At 41.8% G+C, this 16,730-nt stretch overlaps 2 protein-coding genes across 2 annotated transcripts; one reads left to right on the plus strand and one right to left on the minus strand.

Annotated features, from left to right (window-relative positions):
- Positions 1–1,934: 1,934 nt before the first annotated feature.
- Positions 1,935–11,175, minus strand: LIAS (lipoic acid synthetase). Its single transcript, XM_056489186.1, has 11 exons — positions 11,026–11,175; positions 9,839–10,011; positions 9,101–9,194; positions 8,269–8,349; positions 7,898–8,054; positions 6,968–7,025; positions 5,788–5,916; positions 5,268–5,413; positions 4,942–5,012; positions 4,075–4,186; positions 1,935–3,139 (listed from the first exon to the last, which is right to left on the minus strand). The coding sequence occupies exons 1-11, from the start codon at positions 11,101–11,103 to the stop codon at positions 3,087–3,089; spliced, it is 1,152 nt and encodes a 383-aa protein (XP_056345161.1). The 5' UTR covers positions 11,104–11,175; the 3' UTR covers positions 1,935–3,086.
- A 28-nt stretch (positions 11,176–11,203) lies between these two features.
- Positions 11,204–16,316, plus strand: RPL9 (ribosomal protein L9). Its single transcript, XM_056489188.1, has 8 exons — positions 11,204–11,254; positions 11,624–11,670; positions 11,751–11,866; positions 12,671–12,766; positions 13,086–13,218; positions 14,661–14,741; positions 15,192–15,307; positions 16,212–16,316. Exons 2-7 carry the CDS (start codon positions 11,625–11,627, stop codon positions 15,296–15,298), a joined length of 579 nt encoding a protein of 192 aa, XP_056345163.1. The 5' UTR covers positions 11,204–11,254; position 11,624; the 3' UTR covers positions 15,299–15,307; positions 16,212–16,316.
- Positions 16,317–16,730: the final 414 nt, after the last annotated feature.

A 16,730-nucleotide genomic window follows, 5' to 3' on the forward strand; every position in this document is an offset into this window, starting at 1 on the left:
AATAGTCCAAATGAATAGAACACACATTTTTGACCAGAACTAGTTATAGGAGCAGTTAGGGGTGAGATTTTGTACTGGCCAAAAAGTTTACTCTTCTCAATTGAGGTTCTTGTAATGCTATATTCTTGTTCAACAGCTAAACTTGAAATTTTATTGTTGAGCAATGTAGGAAGGCATAATGGAGATTGGGTTTAGGAATGCTGGAATCAAGCTAAAATTTCTGCTCCAAGCTGAACACCTGCAATAAGTTACCACATGTTATAGTAAAGAAGCATAAATGCTTGACACTTTTTTAATGGAGGTGACACCAATATTAATTATTCATCAAGTAGGAAAAAATGTAAAACTTTTTAAATTGGCAAAGCCAGTGTTCAGTTCACCTAAGGACTTGAAGTTACTGGAAGATGCAGCAATTTTCTAGGAATAACATTTAATTACCTTTCAGACAATGTAGTAGATTGATGTGATGATGCCAAAAAGACCATTCTTTTAAATGTGTCTGTCAACTCTAAATCTTACTCCCAAAACTCAGTTTAATGTCTTCCTTGTTTGCAAGGATGATTAGTTTCTTAAAATATTTTACAGCTGCTTTGTGAAACCAACTGACAGAATGATGTGATTGACATACAAAACAAAAATGTCATCAAACATAGAACTTCAACTAAACAGAGTCATGAAACCTGTGCTGAATTATAAAAAGCATGTTTGTGAGAGTTTGCTGCTTTAACATATAGTTATGGAAAAACTGAATGGGCAATAGGGGAAGTCAGATGCCTGTACAAGCAGGAATTTGTAACTAGGAAAAGACCTTCAGGGCTTGTCCCCAAACATAGTTAAAAAGAAAAAAAACAGGCAAAGACCATCTCCAATCTATGAAGTTGAAATATGACTTTCACTAGAATCCACAGTAAAACATGCAGTTTGAAAAGCTTGTGTAGCTTCTGACAGTGGGTACTAGACAGTTGGTAGACAGTTGTGTCAGAGCATGAGATCATTTTCTGAACCACCCAGCAGCAACTCACAAGAAAATTTTAACATGATGCAATATTGGACTGTGTTTCAAGAAGCATTCTTTTTCTCCCTGTAAAGAAGTCCCTGTGCAATGTTCTCTTGTTTCAGTTTGATAATGGCTGTATGGCTCAGAGCTCCTTTTTCTGTATTTCTGGTGTTGATATGCTGAAAGAGCAGTAACTTGGCAGTCATGTTCTGTTAAATCTGCTCTGCAGGCAAGTCAAAACCATTCTCTACAGTAGGACCTCTAATAAAGGCTAGTAGCTGTCAAATGTGGGTATCCTGGAGGTAGTGTTGCAACCTTCACTGTCTGCTGCAGTGGAGGGAGTGCTGAATTTCCTTGCAATGGTTGATAACCTTCCTCTGCTCTAGTACTCAAGTATACTTTAGCTGAAGCAGGGCATTTTTAGCTCAAAATATACCTGGGCTTTCCATGACTATCAGACCTTTTAATCTAATTTTTAAAATTTATTAATAATATTGTTTATTAGGAAAAAAAACCAAAACAGCCTTGCCTATCTGACCTTACAAAGTACAGCTGTTCTTTTGTTTATCCTTTTTTCCCCTTTGTTCCTTATGGTTCACATTTCTCTTCCCCTTACACTGGTGAATTAGTACATTCTTTCTTGGTTAACATTTTGTCTTCATAATGCTTTAATATTGCTGTACTTCATTTTGTGAAGTGTAACCTGTGCATCAGTGGCCTTAGTGGTATAATATTATGTTCATACAAGTTACTCCTATATATTATCTTGCTAGGTAGTTGTCTTCCTTCTGTCATCTTGCTGAGCTGGTGGGTGTGCAGGGTCCACTCTCTTTCTACAGACTCCAGGAGTTTAGAATACTACTGCCTGTAATAGAATTACCTGCATGATGAGAGTCTGGGACCAGATAGCAAAAAAACTTCACAAAGATACAGGTGATATTAGTTCAGAGATGGTATTTAATGTCCATAGCCGAGCATTAGGGAGAGACAATCATTGGTATTATTGCTGTAAAGAGAGGCAAGTAGACCTGTTAATGTACCATATGCCATGTTTTTATTTCTGCTTGAGCTTAATGTGATCTGCGGTGGATTTCACGTTTCAACCACAATGTGGTTCATTTCTCTGCATTCAGATTTAGCAGCCAGACCAAGCCTCAAGGGGCAGGTAACCAGACCCACCAAGCACAACCACTAGGGGTTTGACTTTCCTTTAATGACAAGACAATAGCCATGCAAGAGGAGCACAGTACTGAATAGCAGCAGTTCTGCATACTCAGTATTAAAGAAGCATCTGTACAGCTCAGTGAGGTTTGTAACAGTCATGTATTAGGGGGAGTTCTGCTTATGCTCCTATACCAACTCTGATTTTCCAAATGGTTTAAATTAATGGTATCTACATAAGGTTAATTGTCTTGCCAGAAAGGACATTTTGTTTTCTTTAGCTTGATACCTTGTATATACCAAGGCTCACAGATGCTCACACACATCCAAGCTCTGGAAAAGGTTTAGCCATCAAAATGGTACAGCTCAATTTCTCTAATGCAGGTAAGAGATACCATCTTTTGAAGAAGTATCACTATACCTGCTCTGGTGCAGTTCAAGAAAGCCCTAATCTGGCACATTATCATGTACAGAGTCTTTTTTTAGAACTCCTATAGTTCCCAGAGCCCATGCAAGCTTATGTACATAATAGTAAGAGACACCAAAGTATCAGTACCTTTCAAATTACTATCAGCACCTTCACAGGTATTAACTGCAGCAACGCTGACTGTTGTAGCAGACTTATAAATCTGCCCAGTCTTTGTTCCCAGCTTACATTAATTTCTTCTACCTCAGTTCCATCATTCTTCCGAAATTAGTTCTATCTTCTGTCTTTTTATTGAACACTAGAAGTACTCTGTTTTTGTAGCCTTGCCAGCAGAAATGAGGTAAAATAATCTCTTTTGATGAGAAAAATTGTTCTGGAAAGATAGTAAGCTTATTCATATAGCCACCATCTGTTCCTCTGCATTTCTGGAACTGCGTATAATTATGCACTGAGAAAAAGGATTCTTAAAACTGGCAGCTTTAAATAGGTTCACTCTCATTTTCAGATGGCCTTTGTCTTTCTTTTTTCTACTAAGTTCTTCAAGAAGAATTCACCTAATTAAAAGGAAAAAAAAACCACCAAAATTATTTGTAGGTATTTCAATAAAATAAGGCAAAAGAATACAGTCTTATTTAACGTGAGTGCTTATATTATACAGTTGTTTTCTCCAGTTATTTTTTAGGAATTAAATTCTATATAACAGCATTTCCAATACATGCAGCAGGGATCTAAAAAACCCTCAAAACTATAACCCAACACTCAATCCCTCCACTCCCAAAATGCTGATTTTCCTCCTGTCCAATTTTATGAAATAGCTGTGTTGCTTTGTGCATTACAATAGACAAAAGTGAATTGATTTAATTAAAATTTAATTCCTGTTTCATAAAGTATCAGCAAGTTATAGTGAAACCTGCTCTAAATCTTGTTTGAGCTGGCATTAAAGCAGACTGAGCAGCACAGTACCCCAATGAGTCTTTTTTGCTCCTTCCTTAGGAAAAAGCAGGATGTTTTACCTGTACCTACACACCACTTCCATTAATATCAGCTGCTATTTCTACCCAGTGCTTTAAACAGCACGGCCATAAGTGCCTCTAATTATTTTTAAAGCACTGTTAATAAATGCTGCATAAAGCAACAAAATTGCATCACAAACAACCAAGGACCTCGTTGAGCCCGGAAGACAGAATATGAAGGAAAACTTGAAAATTTGGTACCCTTTATCCTGCCTCACACATTAAGTATAGTACAGAATAAGTCTGGAAAAGAATCAGGTTAAGCAGCACTGCAGTTGTACAAACACTAATTACTGTCATACTGATGCACTTGGATGACCTATAGGAAATAGTGTAAATAATTTCTGAAATCCAGATAACTATATGAAGTGTCCTTGAGATAATAAGGTGAGCTTTGTTGTACATTACTTCCCCATTTTAGTTTTGTATAATAAAATGTTACATGCTAAATAATCCAGTGCCTTTCAGTAATTTACCTGCTTTATAGGAAGAACGCACTAAAGGCCCGCTAGCAGTGTAATGGAATCCAAGATCATTTCCTACTTTTTCCCAGTACTTAAACTTCTCAGGAGTTATGTACTCCTCGACCTGGGGGAAAAGAATTTATTTTGCTCAGATATTATTGCAAAGGAGAATTGCTATAGCTAGCATACAGTGAAATGAAATACAGCTATATTGCAAGTTCAAAATTTTTCACTCCAAAGCTTTCATCAGTTAAGTCACAAACTGCATTTTTACTCTGCTTTCCAGCAAACAAATGTATTTTACTTATTTTACATATTTAGCTGAAAACTTCAGAATTTAATTTCTAGTTGTTACTTTATAATTTTCTTTATTCTGTTTTTGAATGGTCCTTTCGAGCAAACCTTTTTTTCTGTTCAAGTCAGTGAAAAACCACAATAGTCCTACAAATCTCTTCCCTAACAGTTAATTCAGTGAAACACTGGAACAACACAGAGAGAAAATTTCCAGACAGATTGCAGAAGCAGAAAATGGTAAATTTCCCAGCTGAAGTGGCACCATTAAGGGAGAGCCTGTAAGACAGTGAAGGGATGCTGGCTTGAGCAATTATGTTTTGAGACATACACTGAAGCTCTTGTTTTCCAGAATCATGCCTCAGCTCCAGCTGTCTCCCTGGCTAACAGTAGAAACTAGCACTGGGAAGTCTGCAGAAGATGGAAGGGGTTAGATGGCTGAGGTCATTTTTAGTGAAGAGCCCCTAACAGATAATCATTGTCAGGTTAAAGAAGGAAGGAAATTTTTCCCAACATCTGCAGTTAGAGTAAGGATGACTGTGCAAGGTACAGACCATAATTCTGCTTGTAAATTAAAGGCACTTTTACCTTTAGGTGACGTTTTGTTGGTTGCATATACTGTCCTAGGGTCAAACAATCTACATCTGCTTCCCGCAATACTGTAAAAACAAAATTCCTTGTTAGTGGGCAGAAGGATCACAAGGAAATAATAGATTTACCTGTCAAATTGAAGACAAAATATTTCAGAAATTCAGTCTTTTTTAACCAAACTTTTATTCTTCAGTGGAACTTGGAAAACATTTCCTGTACCAGCAAACTGAATTCCACGTAGAGGCAAAGATATTTACAATTGTTTTCCAGCACAGCAAAATTCACACCTGTGAATTCTGGCATCTATTTCAACACCAACTTACATTTCATTGTGGAATATATTTGTTCATCCGTCTCGCCTAACCCCAGCATAATGGAGGTTTTGGAAATGACGCCGGGCTGCACCTCTTTGGCGTGTTTCAGCACACGGACTGACTGGTCAAAGTTGGCTCGGGGGTCGCGGACCTTCCTTCGCACATTTCCAGCACAAGGGGGGAAAACACGGGGAAGGGCATATAGAAATTAGAGACAACAGGACAGGCGCGTTCTGCAGGTTCTGCCAAGCGGCAGAGCCGAGGTTTTTTGGCCGCGCAGTCGGACGCCGGCGAGGGGACGGGCCCGCCTCAGGCGCTGTGGCCGGGCTGGGGCGCTGCGCGCGCCCCCTGCCGGCAGTGGCGGGCTCGGCGGCGGCGTGCGCGGGGCACGCCGGGAAAGGCTCTGAGCGCGGCCCCTCAGCTCCCCTCCGCGCCCGGCCCCGCTCCGCGCCCGCGGCCCCGCTCTAATCCTAATCCCTAATCCCTAAATCCTAAACCCTAATCCCGCACACCCAGGGCCATTGCTCACCTCTGCAGTGCCGGCACCGTCTCCACGTTGTGGGCATACACATCCAGCCCCGACAAGGCGACTTTCTCCACTGCTTTAAGGTCCCCTCGGAAATCGGGAGTTAGGCATTCCACCAGGATTTTTGGATTCCTTAAAATGAGAGACAAAAGGAATACACCTGTGGCATTTTGTGTCACTGTTGCTAAAAAACTCAAGATAGCAAAAAAACCCCAAATCCTCCATAACTGAAGACATGACACTCGAATAAGCAAAACAAAGTTAATTCAGGATAATTCTAAACCAATGGGTTTCTGCAAATACTTTATAACAAACTCCTGTTAACCTGCAACAAAGACACATTAAAAACTAATATATAAACAGTGCATGTGAATGTTTGAGACACTGTTGGAATTGCTTTTATATTTATTATTTGGCTTTTGCTGTATTTCAGCTCACATTAGTAAAACCAGGAACTGGTTTTGTTTAAGATCATAACTCCAAAATACAGAGGAGCTACTGCCACTAGAATAAGAAGACTCTGAGTCTACAATCTAGTCTTGGTTCAGGAACTGAAATCAGGAGCCTGATTTCAGCTCAAAAAGGCAGGTGGGGAAAACTTCAGGAACCCTTTAAGCCCCAAGATACACTGGATAAAGACTTAAATGAGGTTATACAAATGAATTCTGCAGGCAGAGAAGTGTGCTATCAAATAGTATACATGGCAGCAAGGGTGCAGGCAGCACAGCCAGGGAAAGCAAGGAAGGTACAATCACAGACTTGGAAATGGCCACTGAGGCAAAATGAAAAAGAATTTGATCACTGTGAATAAGAAACCAGATTCCTTCAGCCACATGTGACAGTGTTACCTAACTGCTGTGTTTGAGCCCCAAGCTTCAGGAATGAACATACCTCAGAAGAATGTATTCATTTCCTGGTAAACCAGCTGTCTGCTCAAAGAAAAAATCCAGTACTTAGCTTTAAATAGGCCTGGGATGAATTGGAAATGCATCCAAATTCAAAACAGTTTGGGGCCATTCTATGAGAAAGATGCAAAAAGGGAAAAAAAGGGGGCACAGACAGGCTAGAGGCAGACTTTTGTATTTGCATGGCCCCTGGAACAGCCCAACTAAAGGAGCTTTGACCTACAGGCAGTACCACATTCTAAAGTTTTAACAGTAACAGTAATACATCAATGACATACCTTTCTTTCAGATGCAAGACTGTCTTTGCAAAGTGTTCTGCTCCACCATCAGGCAAATCTAGAAGCATTCCAATTATTCAGTTAATCTTTCTGTTCAAGAAATGTATTTACTTACTAGCAAAGCCAAAAAACCCATCAGATTCAAACCTTAAATGCAAAATAATAAAACAGTCAAACCCCAGTCTTATCTCACCATTTATGCCAAGGGCTTACAAAAAATATCCTACCAAGCCTCTACACAAAGTCTAGCTTTGATTGTCTACCACAGAGTTCACATTTACCTGTGTCTAGGTTCCCTATCTCCCTGAGCACAGACTGGCTTTACCTATTTATGATTCTGGTCTGAAAAACAGTTGTACAAGAATTGAGAAGTTTACATTAGTGCTCTTTTAAGCCCCTTTGAAGCTACTGGACTTTCCATCAGACTGAACAGTTTTTACAATGGTTTTGCTCACCTATATGGTGTCACCACAAGGGAGCTATCTCCTATTTCCTTAGGAAAACACAACTTTCAGTTTTGCTACATACAGTGTATTCTTCTAGGTTTAGTGTTTGGAAAGAAGTTCTGTAATGCTATTAGACATAAATGCTTGTCTTTTTGCTAACCAAGTAATAGAACATGGTGTATATGCATGCATTCTACTAAAAATTAGTTATAAAATATTTACTGTTGTAGTATTTATTGATGCTTATTAACAGTGTAATTTCTGTTGTACTTCACCAGACATGGCAAAACTCTAAGAATAAGTAGGAGCTCTTCAAAGAGTACCTAGGAGCTGTGCAAAGTTTCAGCACTGTTGTTTCAGCACTGTTGTCCCCTTTAAAAGAGAGCTGCTGGGCAGCTGAGCAGACAGAAGTTTCTGGGGCCTGTGTGTAGCCAGGGAACACCCGAGAGAGCTGTGAGTGGGTGAGCAGAGGCAGGGCACGCACCATCTCTGTCCACGGAGGTCAGCACCACGTAGTCCAAACCCCACTCAGCGATAGCCTGGGCTGTGTTGTAGGGCTCCTGTGGATCCAGTGGAGGGGGGTTTCTTGCAGTCTTTACTGAACAAAATCTGCAGCCTCTGGTGCACGTGTCACCCATCAGCTGGAACATGAAAGACATTCCTACCTTTACACAGTACGTATCACTATTGCTCAGCTGGGAAACAGCTGCATAAGCTACATCAGATAAATCCTAACAGTAAGCAAAAAAATACTAGGACAGTGGTATACTCTAAATTTATTGTAATAAACCCACTCCACTACAGTAGAGATCCAACAATAGAGTACAAACACTCAAGAAATGGTTAATGACTTACCATAATAGTAGCTGTCGCTGTGGCATATTCCCCACCTCCCCAGCATTCTCCAATGTTGGGACAACGTGCTTCTTCACATACCTGAAGGTGAAAGGCTGTACTGTACCTGGATTTTCCATATTATTTTTGAAAATAACTAGTATATTATTGATGGATTTTAATAGTAGCCTACAAACAAAACATAATTCCTTCTGTGATAAATGAAGTTAACAGTTCTCTGCTGTTTTTAATAAGTCAGTAGAATAGATAGGAAGATAACTGCTTCCTGATACCCATTACCATTATTTTCTCTACAGGAAAACTGCAAAAACTGCTCAGCCACATAACTGTCTTATTAATTAGCACATACTATCATTAACACTAATATTTTAAATTTAAGAACTGATAAAATGTTCACAAAGTATGTGATTAATTAAAGCATGAAGTTAGTCTGAAAAAAAAAAGAAAAAAAATCCCAGCCACACATTCCCACTGCTTCTTACTGTCTGGAAAGTACAATTAATGAAATCTGTACAGCTCCTTTTCATGAAAATCAAGTAACTCTGAAATTGTGTGTGTTTCCATTAAAAACAGTTGCATATAGCATCTTCTGATCTCTGGTGATGTAAGTAGTAAACCCCAGTATTTAAAATCACAGTAAGTAAAACACTACATCTGTTGGATTTCCCCTTATTCTTTAGCAGTAAAATTCACTGTTAGCAAAAAGGATCAGCACTGGGCCTGGTTTCAGCACTGAAGATCACGCAAGGCATGATTTCTACCTGTCCTCCACAGAGAAAAATGTAAAATCTGCGTTATTTCTACAGGAACACTTGGCTGGTGCCAGACTTACCGTATGAAGATTTAAACTTCTCAAGGTATTCTTTAGTTTATTGTAGTTCTTTCCCATGGGTATCTTTGTTTTCAGCCATGGAGGAAGATGCAGCCTGAATAACACCAAGCAAACATAAAGATTAATAAACCATTTCTATGGTAAGTTTCATTAACAGATTTGTTTTAATTTGTTACAGATTCCAACAAGATTCCAACAAGTCCCTTGAAAACTGATGCAACTCAGCAATTAATGTTAACATCATTCATGAGCAGATCAGACTTCTCTTCCCTGTTCATCATCATTCCAAGACTCAAGCATGGGAATTATTGTCATTAAAATGTTTAAAACTGTTCACTGTTCTAGAGGGATTGAACAGTGCCACACTGGAGACTGCAATTAATGGCAGTGGATATTGCACAGCTATCACAAAGTCTGATCAATTTATAACTGAAAATATGGGGGTCTAAACATTTTTCTAACTTAAGTCTTCCTTTTTTGTTTTGTCTACCAGGAGTATTTTTTCAACACATTCAACTACTGATGAACATTTGGAATTTAATTATTGGTATTCAAGAAAATACCACCACATCTCCACATTTTGTTATGGATTTGAAGTTAATGACACTTGTCCTTTCTTGAATATTAATTAACACAGTAGGAGTAAATATAATAAAGATACATAGCATACATTTTGTAGTTACTAAAAGTGCAAGCTTGTGCTGGGAAGCAACTAAAATTGTTTAAAAACACTATTACCTTTCTCCTTTCTCTCGCTTTAAATTGCCTTTATACGCAGCCCACGTGCTCTTATCTGATAGATCTCCAGAGACAAAGTCCTGTAAGTCTGGTCCATTTTGCAGGAACTCTTTTTTTTCCCCCGGCAAAGAACCTGATGTTCCAGACTGGTTACACAAATGGCTCCCTGACACCTAAAACAAGCAAAAGTGTAATGTAATAACAAATATGCTGGCATCATATACTAAACAACAATTTGCTGGTTAACACATGCTTTATGTAAGCATCTTCCCAATGGCTTTTAAGTTAAATGTATAATTATCTTTTTATTTTAAATCACATGAAACAGACCTATGTATCATAACACCACACTAAGTTATGCAGTGTAACGTAAAATTCCACTGCATCAGCACCGCTGAGGCCACACCTCAAATCCTGTGTCCAGTTCTGGGGCTGTCACTACAAGAAAGATGTTGAGCTGCTGGAGTGTGTCTAGAGAAGGCCACTGGAGCTGGGGAAGGGTCTGGAGCACAAAGCTTATAAGGGGGAGCTGGGGGTGTTTATCCTGGAGAAAAGGAGGCTCAGGGGAAACTGACTGATCTCTGCAACTGCCTGAAAAGGGGCTGTAGCCAGGAGGGAATGAGCTGTTTCTCCCAGGTAACCAGCAACAGGATGAGAGGCCATGGTCTTAAGCTGCACCAAGGGAGGCTTAGTTTGGACATGAGGAGGAATTTCTTCCCAGAAAGGGTGATTAGACAGTAGAATGGGCTGCCCAGTTGAGGTGGTGGCATCACCGTCCCTGGAGACGTTTAAGGAAAGGCTGGATGAGGTGTAGCTGCCAGGTGGTGTTGGGCCACAGGTTGGACTCGACGATACAACCCAACGGATTCTGTGAAATAACGCTGTGTGTTACTTCGGGGCCGAAGGAAGCGGCGTTGCCATGGCTCCGGTGGCTGCCGGGCGCTGTCCCGTGGGAGCAGAGCCGGATCTCGGTGTCCTGGGGATGCTGTGCCCGTGCGGGGCTGGCACGCTCCCTCCCGGGCTCTGCCCGCGGCCACCCCGCGCTGTCCCGCGCCACCAGCACAGACCCGCTGGGCACCGGCACCGCGGCGCGCCCCGCAGGGTCTGCTCCTGTCCTACCGTACCGCGCCCCCCGCCCACCGGCCCGTCCTGCTGCCGGCGGCTCCGGGGCACACGGCGCGACTCACCCGGGCCCGGCCCCGCGGCACCAGCAGCCCCCGGGCGGCGGCGGCTCCGCAGCGGCCCCGCGGCAGCAGCAGCGACATGGCGGCACCCAGCCCGATCGACGCACTCGGCCCGCTCGGCTAGTCTCGCCTATCGGCCGGCTCCGCGGCGCGATGACGTCACGGGCCAGGGAGCGGCTACAAGTACGCGATGACGTCACGCGCTGTCTCTTTTGGCGCTGCGCGCTGCGAGGTGAGGCTGGGTGGCGGCGCCGTGATCGCTCGGGATCACCGGGAAAATCCGGGATCATCCGCGGCGCGCGGCCCCCCCGCGCCCCGACCGTGCGCGGGCAGCTCTCCGCGGCGGCGCCGGGGCCCGCCGGAGCCTCCTGTCCCGCACCTCGCGCGAGAGGCCCCGGGAGGGCGCCTTCCCGGCAAGGCCCCATTGAGGCCGCTGCGCCCCGCCGCTCTCCGGGCCCGGACGGAGGGCGCCGGTGCGGAGAGCGGAGCCCGGCGGTGGCGGCGCGGGGGGAGGCGGTGGGTCGCGCCGGGGAGGAGCGGGCGGGGACCCCGCGGGCACAAGGCCGAGGGAGCTTCCAGCGTTTCTCGTTGTCTCCCGCAGGATGAAGACCATCCTCAGCAACCAGACCGTGGACATCCCCGAGCAAGGTCAGTCCGCGCCGCGTTCGGGAGGCGCCGGGCGGTGCCGGCCGCGCAGCCCGTAACGCGTGTCCGCCTTTGGTTCGCAGTGGGAGTTTCGCTGAAGGGCCGGACGGTCATTGTGAAGGGGCCCCGAGGAACCTTGCGGAGGGACTTTAACCACATCAATGTGGAGCTGTCCCTCCTAGGAAAGAAGCACAAGAAGGTGAGTGCTGCTCAGGCCCGGAGAGGTAGGCGAGCTTTACAGCTGGCGTAAAACCTTATGAGTGGTCGAGGAGAGTGACCAGAAATGTTCAGCTGCGAATGTGTTGTTTGGTAATGTCGGTTGTGTTGTTGTCTTGCTTATTCCTGTGTCTTCTGAGAGAGGTTGGTCTGATGGAGGCATGGGGCCTTCTCGGGCAGTGTGGGAGTGAATATGCTGATTGCATTCTTATGTAGTGACAGTCGGTTATAGGCAAAGGGGTTGACCATGGTATGCTGTTCTACAAACTGGTTGTTTTAGAGGATAAAAGTCAGTTTATTGGAGTTCCAGAAACTGGAGAGCAGATGTTCTGTAAGTAAATGCATGTATAAGAAAATATCAAGAGTGATTGATTTCAGCTTCGGTTTCCCAAACACGGAATGTTTCATTAAAATAGTGGATACACACACAGTTTCATTTAAGTTGGTTATTCATAGAAAGTAGACTTTAAAACAGTATGCTTAGCAGTTGCTAATACATCCTTTAGCTCAAGATTCTGTATTTATCTACCCCAGCTCTTTTGAAGACTTGTTAGTAACAAGAGCTGAAGAAAACAAACATTTGTCACATGTGTGAGGGTTGGGATTTAAAAAACTGGAGCCGGGTGGGCCTTTAGTAGTCTGTCAGAGAAACAGAATAGTTTTGTGGGTTTGTTTGGTGGGCTTTAAGTCGTTTATCTGAAAGTTTTGCTTCTCATTTGTCACAAAATTATTTTGTTGCTGTTTTGAAGTGTAGCTTAAAGCTTTGTTAATGTGTTTTTTGATGCAGCTGCGTGTTGACAAGTGGTGGGGTAACAGAAAGGAGCTGGCAACAGTTCGCACAATTTGCAGCCATGTACAGAACATGATCAAGGGAGTCACTCTGGTAAGTTGCGTTTGGAACAGGATAACTGCTGCCCTTTTTGTTACTTGCAGTGAGAGCCTTTTAATTCATGGAGGCAGAGCTTTTCTAAGCATCCAAGATGCTTAGAAAATGCTTCTTTCTCCTTTTGTTTTTGTCTTGCCCATGCTGTCAGGCAAGTTCTGCAGGTGGAGGAAAGCACGAATGTCTCTTGGGCTCGGTCCTGCCCTTTTTCAGAAGCTGTTGATACACCTTGGCTTTAGTTTTTCCTGTAAGCTTCGTACATGTGTTGTGCCTTTTGGGCGTATTCTGCCTTCAGTATCCATTATGTTCTGTATCCCAGGGCTTTCGCTACAAGATGAGGTCGGTGTACGCTCACTTCCCAATCAATGTAGTCATTCAAGACAATGGCTCACTCGTGGAGATCAGGAACTTCTTGGGAGAGAAGTACATTCGCAGAGTGCGGATGAGGCCAGGTGAGCATTTCTGGAGATGTATTCTGCTGGTTTTAACTAGGCTTTCCAAGCTGTTTCCTTTCTGCTCTGCCACTGAGAGCAGGAGAGGATGAATAATTTTTGGAGCAGCATATGCTTGTCTGAATTTATGTAGTCTTTTTATGATACCATTCTCACTGTTTAGATTCATTATTAATAATGCCTCTGTAACTTATTTTTACTAACAAAAACTAGCTAATAGCCAGTCTGGAGTTAGTTACTGCAATACAAGGAATCCAGGATTTACTTTTATGACTGGGAGATCTTAGCAGTGTTTATAGGTGGTAACCTGCAGGTACTTAGTATTAGATTTGCGTTTCTGTTTTAAAACATATGTGAACTAGTTTCATACCACATGATAGTTTTGGTCTTTTAGGTCTTCTAGTTTGAATTTGCTGATTATCTAGGAGCATGCACAGTAAACTTAGAAATTATCATCCTATTAGCTGTTTTTACATCTTGCACACTTTGGCGTTTCAGTAAAATGTCTAACAGAAAAGCAGGCACTTCATGGAGCTTGTTAAACTTCTGAAAGGAGACAACAAAACAGTTCATACTATATCATAAACGGAGTTACTTAAAGAAAAGGAAGGAAAAAAAAGTGTAGGAAAGACTTCCTTTATCCATTTGTCTTTTTCTAATTCCACCTGGTGAGGGCATGGGTAAGGACATTTAATGTGACTGATGATGTTTTGGGATGACAGTAGAGGAATGTATTAGACTTGTCACAAAACACTGGTAGGTAACAGTGCAGAGTAACAGGGTTTTTTACTTACTATGAGACATTCAGGGTGGGTTTGATTGTTATTAGATTTTTTTTTTTTTTTAAGGCAGAACGTACTGTTTGTAAAGGGTTGGCTAAAAATCTGATGCCTGTTGATTAAATAGATCACTGTAAAAACTTCTGTTGGTCTCCTTACAAATTCAAGTTTCCCATTCGATTCTTGATTGCTGTCGCGTTTACTCCTTGTGAGTATTTGCAGCATTGCTAGTATGAACACAGTACATGACATGACATGGGGCAGGTGGTTTTTGATGGCTTTTGGTCGAGGTGACTCTGGTTTTGTCTTAGTGAGCACAAGCCTGTGTGAAATGGCACCACCTGGCTGACAGAGCCATGCTGGCAAGAGCACTGTTTTGTACACAGTGTTGGTGATTGATACTCTAATGTTATAATGGATAAGCAGGAGAATGTATCATTTACTCCAGAGCATGGCTTCCACTAGTCTTAAAATTTTGAAACTGTGTGAGGGAGGACAATCCTGGGATAGATTTGAGGGACTCTTTTTAACAAAGTCATAGATGTTAATTATTATCTTGAATACTAGTGTCTAAGTACGAAAGTTGGGATAGGACATTAATACTGTTTCTTTAATACACTAAACACCTTCAACAGTGTGGATTATGTGTTTGCCTTTCTGTAGGTGTTACCTGTGCAGTATCTCAAGCCCAGAAAGATGAGCTGATCCTTGAAGGCAATGACATTGAGTTGGTCTCCAATTCAGGTTTGTGAACGTAGATGTGTGGAAGATTATATGGAAATTTTTATCTCAAGATGTCAGCTTAGCAAACTCTTTACCTCAAACCCTGAGGTAAACAGCAGCCCAGGTTTTTTTCCCTAGTCACTGTAATTGCTTTTTGTAATTCCTTACTCTATTTTTAAGCTTTAAGATGTTTTTACAAGTCTGCAGAACCTTCTTCTTTGAGTAGTACTTACGGCCTTTTTGGCACCAAACTTTTCAGTTGTACATCTGTGCAGTAATGAAGTGCCACTGGCCTGAGTTGCCAAGATGAGTTCAGTGAAATGCATCCTACTTTCATTAAAGATTACAGGATTTAAAGTTGGTAATTCCTGTTTTTAGATGACAGTCCTGTTTATACTGGAGTATAAAAAAAAGGCTACAAGTTGGCTTGGACCTTTTGTTTTTGTGCTAATTGTCTCACTTTGTCTGCAGCTGCCTTGATCCAGCAAGCCACCACAGTGAAGAACAAGGATATCAGGAAATTCTTGGATGGTATCTATGTCTCTGAGAAAGGAACAGTGCAGCAGGCAGATGAGTAAAACTCATAGGTCGGTATCATCTTGATATCATTGTACATCTTCTCTGTAGAGATGGGGACTTGACAAGGTTTATCTGCTTCAACACAGCCATGGTTAAACAGGTTCCCAGCAGGGAATTGTGTTTGCAAAAGGTGTCATAAGGTGCATCATAAGACTTGAATTTTGCTAGATTTTTCAACAATCTTTCATCAACTTGGCATTTTGCTACTGTATGGATAAAACCTGTCTCTTCAGTGCTGCACTGTGAATGCAAGCAGTAGTACTGGCTGAGAAGACCTCAGATCAATGTTCCTCATGACTGGACATTGCCCTTCTTAAAATAGTGGACAGCGCCCAATTTGTATATGAAGGTCTTGGGAGCAGTTAGTTCAACAGTGATAACTATTTACATTGTCTGTGGGCATTTGTTACTGAAGTTGAGCGCAAGGATTTGGGGATAATTTAGGAATTTTAACTGCTAAAGGAATTTGATATATTTCAGCTGTGATTCTATGCATAGTACAAAACACCTGTGCAGTGCGGGACAGTCTTGACTTGCAAATAAATTCTATGTTATGTGCCTTCAGAACCTAAGCTTGAGGCAGGATGTAGATGAAATTCGTTTCATAAACCCATTTTTTTAAAATCATCTTCCAGATGCCAAACATTTGCACACCTCCAGAAAAAAACTTCTGGGGCAGTTCTAAGTGCCTTAAGAGATGGAACAACTTACTACATTTGTTGAACAGTTGAGCTGTTAAGTTTGAAGGCATCTTTAAGTAATCTTGTCTGTGTAAAATCAAGCAAATTCTGTGAGCTATTAATGTCTGTCATGCATTAAAATCAGGTGAATTAACATCAAATGGTTATAAACTTTCAGTTTCACTTCTGCACTGCTAAAACCTTTCTAAAACTCTTAATGTTTTATTTACAGTTTTCTGGATCCTGATAGAAACAACCATGAGACATTATACCAGCAATGCCAGCTGGTACAAAACCTAAACACCACAAGAGGTTTAATAAAATAAACCATATTTCATATCTTGGGTTTGTTGTTTTTTGTTTTGTTTTTATTTTCTTGATTTTTTTAATAAAAAACTAAATGTGGTTGCATGAAACCTGATGGCTTTTGGAGAAGCAGATTACACACTGGGTCCACACTACCAAAGTGTTTTCAAACCATCAGATTTCATTCAGACTGTTCATTCAAAATGAGTGCAGTCAGAGACTGGGGGCAATGTGTAGGCCATACTACCATGATCTTTCCATGACAGTCTTGAAGTGGCATTTTTGAGTCATAGTATTAAGAAATTGTAAAAACATGGTTCTCGCAGGGGGGATACCAGTGTTCTTTCACATCTTTTCTCAAGCCTCAGGCTTGTAAGGACAGAATCTGTAGTAGCTGAAAAACAAAACTGAAATCAGTAGAACTAGATTTGTAAGACCATTTAAA

This window comes from Oenanthe melanoleuca, chromosome 4, assembly GCF_029582105.1.
Source record: "Oenanthe melanoleuca isolate GR-GAL-2019-014 chromosome 4, OMel1.0, whole genome shotgun sequence".
NCBI lineage: Eukaryota > Metazoa > Chordata > Aves > Passeriformes > Muscicapidae > Oenanthe > Oenanthe melanoleuca.

Bases quoted from the DNA above. Each gene is read 5' to 3' on its own strand.
- RPL9 (XM_056489188.1), top strand. From the start codon at position 11,625: ATGAAGACCATCCTCAGCAACCAGACCGTGGACATCCCCGAGCAAG. The intron at 11,671-11,750 runs GTCAGTCCGCGC...TTTGGTTCGCAG, and splicing joins CGTGGACATCCCCGAGCAAG to TGGGAGTTTCGCTGAAGGGC. The intron at 14,742-15,191 runs GTTTGTGAACGT...CTTTGTCTGCAG, and splicing joins TGAGTTGGTCTCCAATTCAG to CTGCCTTGATCCAGCAAGCC.
- LIAS (XM_056489186.1), bottom strand. From the start codon at position 11,103: ATGTCGCTGCTGCTGCCGCGGGGCCGCTGCGGAGCCGCCGCCGCCCGG. The intron at 10,012-11,025 runs GTGAGTCGCGCC...TGCTTGTTTTAG, and splicing joins TGCCGCGGGGCCGGGCCCGG to GTGTCAGGGAGCCATTTGTG. The intron at 7,026-7,897 runs GTGCGTGCCCTG...GAATGCTTCTAG, and splicing joins GACCTCCGTGGACAGAGATG to ATTTGCCTGATGGTGGAGCA.